The sequence below is a fragment of the Arachis hypogaea genome, chromosome 5, assembly GCF_003086295.3.
Source record: "Arachis hypogaea cultivar Tifrunner chromosome 5, arahy.Tifrunner.gnm2.J5K5, whole genome shotgun sequence".
Classification (NCBI taxonomy): domain Eukaryota; kingdom Viridiplantae; phylum Streptophyta; class Magnoliopsida; order Fabales; family Fabaceae; genus Arachis; species Arachis hypogaea.
This window is the reverse complement of record NC_092040.1, coordinates 7,700,138-7,708,444: the sequence shown is the minus strand read 5'-3', so window position 1 is coordinate 7,708,444 and position 8,307 is coordinate 7,700,138. Positions and strand designations below refer to the sequence as shown.

General features: G+C 30.7%; 1 protein-coding gene across 2 annotated transcripts; it reads left to right on the top strand.

Moving 5' to 3' along the window:
- Positions 1-511: 511 nt before the first annotated feature.
- LOC112800546 (cyclin-D3-2) lies at positions 512-3,392 on the top strand. Of its 2 annotated transcripts, XR_003201420.2 has the most exons (6): positions 512-1,297; positions 1,378-1,567; positions 1,651-1,781; positions 2,005-2,333; positions 2,554-2,705; positions 3,141-3,392. XR_003201420.2 is itself a non-coding variant. In XM_025842872.2 (4 exons), exons 1-4 carry the CDS (start codon positions 599-601, stop codon positions 2,296-2,298), a joined length of 1,314 nt encoding a protein of 437 aa, XP_025698657.1. In that variant the 5' UTR covers positions 512-598; the 3' UTR covers positions 2,299-2,497. The 2 variants fall into 2 exon arrangements, 1 of the variants encoding a protein (XP_025698657.1); XM_025842872.2 differs by lacking the exons at positions 2,554-2,705; positions 3,141-3,392 and having other exon boundaries at positions 2,005-2,497.
- The last annotated feature ends 4,915 nt before the right edge of the window (positions 3,393-8,307 follow it).

The following is an 8,307-nucleotide window of genomic DNA, read 5'->3' as shown; positions in this document are numbered from 1 at the left end:
GACAAATTAGGCTTTAGTCTAACAGAGATACCATAGGTTAAAAAAAAAATAATGACACTTTATAAGGATATTATAAATAAAAATTAAATAGAAAATATAAAATTTAGAAATTTGTAATGTATTAATAACGTATTGAAAGAATACAAGTTTTATTTCTTAACTTTCTTATTCAATAGTGTGATAGAATACTTATCAGGTAAATTGAAATATTTTTTTGTATGGTAAAAAGTAATTGTAAATAGAGGATAAAATAATTAATAATACCTAAATAAATAAACTTAATATTCTATGAGTATAAAAATATTTTATATTATTATATATTCAATCATTAAATTGTAATTATATATTATATATAGAACATGATTCTTATCAATCCCTAATAATTAAATTAGATTATAACTACATATACTACATAGTATTTGTGTCAAATATATTAGAAATAAATGAGCATTATTAAAAATGTGATCAACTAGTTAAATAGTAAAATAAAATAATAATAATTTTTGCGAGAGAAGGGAGGAGCGGGAAAAAGAAAGAGACAGAAAAGAAAAAGGAGGGAGTGAAAACAAAAAACAAAACAATTAAAGAGAGAAAGAGAATGCATACATATTACAAATACGATAATTTTGTTTTTGTTTTTGTTTTTGGTTTTGGTTACTATCCACTCCCTACTCTCTCTACTTTGCAGAAGCAGAAGAAGCAGAGTAACACACTTTGCAACGTTCTGAATTCTGATTATTATGTAAAATCAGAGATACAGAAACAGAGAAAGAGTAGTGCCATGAAACAAACAACAAACAATGCAACAAACACAAACACCTTATCTGCTTTGAACATGAACATGCCTCACACACAAGAAGATGAAGAAGAAGAAGAAGAAGAAGAAGAAGAAGAGGAGGATGATGATTCTCCCTCCTTCTTCGATGCTCTTCTCTGCGAAGAAGAGAAGAACATTCTCGATGATGATGATGACAACCACCAAAGCAGCCTTCTCATGGACAATCGGGAACACGACCACATCCTCTCTCTTCTCTCCAAAGAGACACACACTCACACCATTCATGCTTTTCTCGAGGCTCCACGAAACGACGCCGTCTCCTGGATTTCCAAAGTTAGCTGCTTCTATGGCTTCACTCCTTTGACCACTGTACTTGCAGTCAACTACTTCGACAGGTTCGTCACAAGCCTAACATTTCAGAGGGACAAGCCATGGATGACTCAGCTCACTGCTCTTGCCTGTTTATCTCTTGCTGCCAAAATGGAAGAGATCCATGTCCCACTTCTCTTAGACCTCCAAGTATGCTTCTTTTTCTCTAACTCTTCCTCAAGTTTCTTTCTTTCTTTCTTTCTGAACCTGGGGTTTTATTTTATTCATAGGTGGAGGAACCCAAGTTCTTGTTCGAAGCCAAGACTGTTCAGAGAATGGAGCTTCTTGTGTTGTCTACACTCCAATGGAGGATGAACCCTGTCACCCCAATTTCCTTCTTTGAACACATTGTTAGAAGGATTGGTTTGCATTGGGAGTTCTTATGGAGGTGCCAGCGTGTTCTTCTTTCTGTCATTCCCAGTAAGCATTTATTTATGCTACACGCTTTTCTATTAATTATATTCAGATTCCATGTAACTATTACTTATTATCTTTCTATTCAGATTCAAGGTTCATGGGTTATCTCCCTTCTACATTGGCTGCTGCTACCATGATCCATGTTATTAAAGAGATTGAACCGTTAAATGCAATGGAATACATAAATCAACTCATGGGGTTACTCAAGACTAGTGAGGTTTGTGTTCTTGGTTAACTTCAATTGTTAATTTGTCAAATATAACAAAGGATTTGGTGAGTAATTGGGGAATCAGAAATGTTTGGTAACAAAAAAAAATATTAGCCAAAAACTACCAAAACCATTTAGTTATTAAAGTACCCTGTAATAAATAAATGTTAAATAAGATAAGTTTAGACTATTTGAACCGATTGGAGAATTTATGGTGGTGGTGATCCTGCAGGAACAAGTGAATGAGTGCTACAAACACATAGTGAAACAACTGGTTTTGAATCATGAAGGCATTTACAATGTTTGCCAAAAACGCAAACGGATATCCGAACCAAGTAGCCCCGGGGGTGTAATTGATGCATCATTCAGTTGTGACAGCTCAAATGATTCATGGACAGCAGCATCTTTGATCTCTCCTTCACTATCAATGGAGCCAATGTTTAAGAGGAGCAGAGCTCCGGACCAGCAGATGCGATTCGCCACAGTAAATCGAGTGTCTATCAATGTTATAGATAGTCCTCCTTAATAATAACTTTAACTTTGTATTCTAATTCCAACATGGTAGGTTTCTTTGGCATATATATCTGGAATTCTGATATCCAAATGAACTGTATCATGTTCTTAATTTTACACATTGCTGCTAAAACATTTGAAATTCAATGAGGTTTGAGTGGAACATGGATATGATATTGAGTAAAAAGATGAATTGTGGTTTTTAAGTTTAACTTTGTTTCTTTACTTTCTTACTATCATCTGCCAATCTTATCTCATGTTTGTGCAGAATAAGATCTAGATATTGGAGATTGTTAACAGATAAAGAAAGATGGCTGAAATTTCTTTAGTCATACATTGCCATTGATGGAGGAAATCATACCATGCATGAATGTGTTTTGACAATAACATACCTAATTTACAAATCTGTTTATATCTGAGGTATGTATGTTTGACTCATTCCCTTTGCCTCAACATATTGAAAAGTATGCATGTAAGTCACCCAAATTTCTCGCTATTTACTCTTAGAGTTGTTAGTTATTAAACTCTTCTTTCGGTTCTGCATTCCACTCGGTGTAAATAACTTAAGTTGTAAATTATTAGCAGAAAGAAAATTCCAATTTCAAATGGCTTGATGTTTCAGTAATCCTATAGTCAGATCACACTTTATTTCTGTTTGACAATTCATTATGATAGTGTGGACTTTAAGCAGTTTTGTGTCTGTGGTTGCAAATAATTTAATACAATGTTTGTTGTTGTTATACCATATTATGAATGAGTCTGAGTCTATTATGTTATGTTAAAGCTTAAGACTATTCTTGTGTTAGAAAAAAGAGCACCAGGAATAATAATGGTATGTTGTTCCAATTAATGTAGGATCAGGGAGATGGGGAACTCCATCATTGCTTGTTTTGTGGATTTATGTCACATTAAAGTGATGATTTGAGCCAAAACAAAAAAAATGCATTAGGCAAAGATATGTAAGGAAAGAATGATTAAGAGGAACTTTATAGCTGCTATATATCATGGTACTTGACCTCTCAGAATATAGGTGATGGGTGATTGAGAAGACTATTTCTTTTTTTTTTTTAAATAAAAGAAGAAAAGTGGATGGGCTCTCTCTACTTCTCTTATAGCTTTTAGGGGTCTTGTCTTACTAGTGATGACTATTATGCTTGACAATGAAAAGTGAGAAATCAACAATGTTGACTATATATATAGGGCATAGGCACTGTCTTGACTTGAACAATCAAAATGGGTTCCAAAAAGACAATTCTTCTATTTAAGACTATTTATATGGTTATTTGTAAAGTTCTTACTTTTTAAAATTAAAGTTTTAAATAAATTGTAACAATGAATTTTAGCAAATTAAAATTAGGTTAAATTACACAGTTGGTCCTTATATTTTTGGTGAAATTACAAATTAGTCTTTACACTTTAAAAATTTGTAATTGGGTCCCTAAAAATAATTAAAATTTGTAATTTAGTCCCAGTTGTTCAAAAAGTGTTTGATTTAACAGAATATTATCAAAATATTCTCTATTTTGAACATGTGACCTACACATGTTTGCAATAGGGACCAATTTACAACTTTAGTGAAAGTATGGGGACTAACAATGTAATTTAACCATTTGAAAATAACCAAAAACTCTCTAGACTATCTGAATCCACCCTACTCCTCTCCAACTCTCACTTTCTCACTTTTCAAAATGGCACTCCAACCCCAACGCTCTCTGTCTCTCACCTCAACTCACCATCGTCGTGCCTTTCGCCTCTGTCACCACGCTGAATTCACTAATAAATTGAGTTGCTATTTTTGTGTTGATTTGTTGCTATTTTTTTCTTAGACATTAAATTATTCGCTTTGAGCATGATTGGAATTGGAATTGTTCTCTTTCATTTATCGTCGGTGTTCAGTATTGGGATTGGAAAAGAAGAAAAAGTTGTCGGATGAAAGAGGCGAGATGGAGAAAGGAGGCGAGACCTGACTCGTGAGCACAAATGCGGTGGATCCGACGTAGCGATGGTGAACTGAGGTGAGAGATAGAGAGCGGTGGGGTTCGGGTGTTATTTTAGAAAATGAGAAAGTCAGAGTGAGACTTGGGGAGGGACCGGGTAGGTTCAGATAGCCTAGGGAGTTTTTGGTCACTTCAAATGATTAAATTACACAGTTGGTCCCCATACTTTCACTAAAATTGCAAATTGATTCTTGTTATCAAACATGTGTAGGTCACATGTTCAAAATAAAGAATATTTTGTTAAATCAAACACTTTTTGAATAGTGGGGACTAAATTGAAAATTTTAATTCTCTTTAGGGACCTAATTATAAACTTTTAAAGTGTAGGAACTAATTTGCAATTTTACTAAAAGTGTAGGGACCAATTGTGTAATTTAACCTTAAAATTATTATAAGTTTTAATAAGGATAATTCACAAAAATTATATTTGATAGATTTAGTTTTAACTTTTAAAATAGATATAAATATAATGAAGAATAAAAATAAATGTAATATTAAAAAATCTAAAAATTTTATAAATTAAATTTAAAAAGTATATTTTCAAAATAATATACTTGTGCTTTCTAAAAGCTTTCCAAATCTGATTTTACACAAATTTAATACATTATTTTTAGGCAAATTTTTCGATAAGAGAGCGTTTATTAACTTTTTTTTTTTTTGTTTACCATGATATTCCTTAACCTGACAAGCCAAGAATTAGAATCTCCGTTTTATTAACTTTATTCAATATGCGTCTACTATTTATGGATCCCAAAACTCTTGAATTGGTTCAAAGATGATATAATAATATAAACAAAAATTTCTTGTGTGCTAGCAAATGAATGTTCATACTTTATGTCATTCATATTTTCAGTTTGAGGTTAATTTTTATTCTATGATGAGAGCAAAAATACTAAGAATTTGTTTATGATAATTGATAAAACTTAACTTTACAAAAATTTTAGTCCAAAATGTGAGACTGGTCAACGGAGAATGAACACCTTTCAAATGACGAACTTTTATTTGGGGTATGGTGTTTGGCTTTGTTCTTCCGATGTGGTCCTTGTTTATTTGCCAATTTTTTTCCTCTTGTTTTTCTTTTGCGTTGGTTACTTGGTTATGAGCACTATGTCCCTTGCGATGATGGTTTTTTGAAGAGGCCAACGGCGTGAGATTTTCAAAGTGACAGCTATGTTTCCTGGCAAACAATTATTATTTGGTGATATGATATCATAAGTCTGTTTCAAAGGAGTCAAATTCGGTAGTTGCATGCAGTGCTTTCTTTAATGTAAAGACATCGAACCACTGGGGAAAAAAAAGAAAAAATACTTAGATAAAATGAAGGTCCATTTCGGATTTCCTATGTCACTACAAAGTAGAAGATTGTGATGTAGTTGATTGAACAATTGAATTGTCATAGATTATTAATATTATTATGAAGAAACATTTGTAAAGTTGTATGGTGATAGGGACCACAATGGGTGATGGGGTGTGAGCAAGAGACAGGTAATGTGCACGAATATGCATCTAAAGTAGTTACCTATCATCACACCCTTTAAGACCGAGCATGCTTTTGTTGCACCAAGTATTAGCCTCTTTTTAATTTATTGCAGTCAAAACTGCCAAATTTATCTAAACAAATTAATTACGTGTCTGCAAATTAATTTGGGTGTAGCTCTATTACACTATTAGGTACTGCAACGTTGGGGAAAGAACACGTCTATGCACTCAACTATGGTCTACTACTTGTGAACTCAATAGTCCAAAAACATGTCCTAATCAAAATAATAGTCCTGTAATAATCTCTACCTATGAAGTTTAATTTTGATGCATTAAAAATATAAAATATTTTGTATAATTATTTGAATGATCATTAAAAGATAGTTATTTTTTATTGACATAATTTTATATAATTAATTGGAGCATATGTAAAATTAATTTATATTGATGGTATATCAGAATTAAAATTAAAATTTTAATAATGATGTTAATATATCCAATATCTCTTATAATAATCATATGTCAGGATGGTAAATAAGCACATTCTGCATCAAACAGGTTCAGTAACCATATGGGCTTAGACCATTTTTTATGACCTGAAGCAGCCTTGGACTTAATTGAGAAAAATGGGCCAAATGTGGGTTGAAACTTTTTCTTGGCCCAAATAAATTGATAGGCCGAAACCCAGAAACTTAAAGCGAAGACAAGTTACTGACCAAAAAAAAAAGAAGAAAACTTACGAAGTTCGACCAAAAACAAATGAGAACTTTCTGACAAATAATTGTTTCGCCGCTAGTCTGCTACGCATAAATATGACATGTAGATTTATAATTAAAATTAAAATTTAATTTGACATATTATTAACTCAAAAATATTTCACGCAAGTATTTTAACTATATCAACAAAGTTGTTTTTTTTTTTTTGGACGGTCAACAAGGGTGTTTGACTTTCATACTTGTTATTTTAGACTTTTTTCATATTGACAGTGTAATATACTAATATTGTGATTGGGTAATAGAACAAATGTTTTTTTACATTAATTAATAAGGTACTAAAATTAGTTTTTAAAATGTTTGAATAAAAGAATAGAAATAATTTTATAACCTCTATATTTTTATTGTTATATTAAGAAATATATATTATCATTTATCTAATTTTGAGTGATAAAAAGAAAACTATTTCAGACATTCAACCAATACAGTATATTGAAAACTTAATACCTTTATTTTTTATCGGTGCTAAATATATATCCAAAATGATTAAGGATACATTTTTTACTCTTAATTAATAAAAATATATATTCTAAAATAAGAATAAGAATAAGAAAATATTAGCTTTTTGTTTTGAATACTTAACTATAACACTAAAAACATTATAAATGGAAAAAATAATAGGGTAAAAGTCTTTTTTTAAAAAAAAACTGCATAAATATTTTTATATTATTTAAAATGTCAAGTGATGTAAGTACTTGAAATTAAAGTATTAAAACAAGTTTGATCTCTTTTTATATTTTGGTCAGACCAACATGGCTACACAAACGGAGACGGTTAACATAATTAATCCATTTGAATTTAGAGGACCAATCCATTGAACTCTGTTTCTAGCAGGATTTTGGATGGAATTTGAAAATGGAGACCGACGAATCCATGGGAATCTTAAATAATGACATTTAGTTAGTTAGATAAACCCTAAAATAATTAATTAAATGTAAGGATATGTGTTGCACTTCCGTGAGAAATAATGAGATAAGGGAAGGTTTTGTTGAAGATCACGCCACTGCGGCAGTTATGATTGTTGCATTAGTGGGAAATGAACTGTCCATAACATAACATACACTTAGACTGTAAAGTTAAAAGAATTTGTTATCGTGTGTCTTAAGAATATAGATTAAATATATATTATAAAAAAATATTTTAATATTAAGATATTTTAATAATATTAAGATATTTTTTATGGTATGTTTAACTTATTAGAATATACTATAGCAAAATCGTATAATTAAAACTACTTTGCAGCTGAAATCTTTTCTTTCTTTCTCTTAAGTTTGAACTTTCACTAATAATGTGAGTGTGACATTGATAGATGCCAGCTTAAACGGTCAATTATTACATTCATAATCTCATTCATCAAAATCTGTTTGCTTAACAAACCAATGTATGCAAGTAGCCACTCATTTTGAACTTATCTCTAACTACACCCTCTCACAAATTCCAATTCATCACGTTGCCGTTTTAGTTAGTTAACACTTGTGACTCTCCGAAAACGACACTTGCGTTGCACCCTCCCACCGATCCCTTAATTTCTTCGGTAGAATCTACTGTTTTCTCTAAATTTACATCCTCTAAATTTTAAATTTATATTTTCAAAAATAAAATATAATTTTTTAATTTTTAAATAATTTTTTTATATTTATTTTTAATTCTATTTATAAAATAAATAATAAAAAATTACATTTTATTTTCTAAAATAAAATTTAAATTTTAGAAAATCTAAATCCATTTTTTCTGCTCATTCCTCGGCTTCAATTTAATTATTTTGTGTTCTAA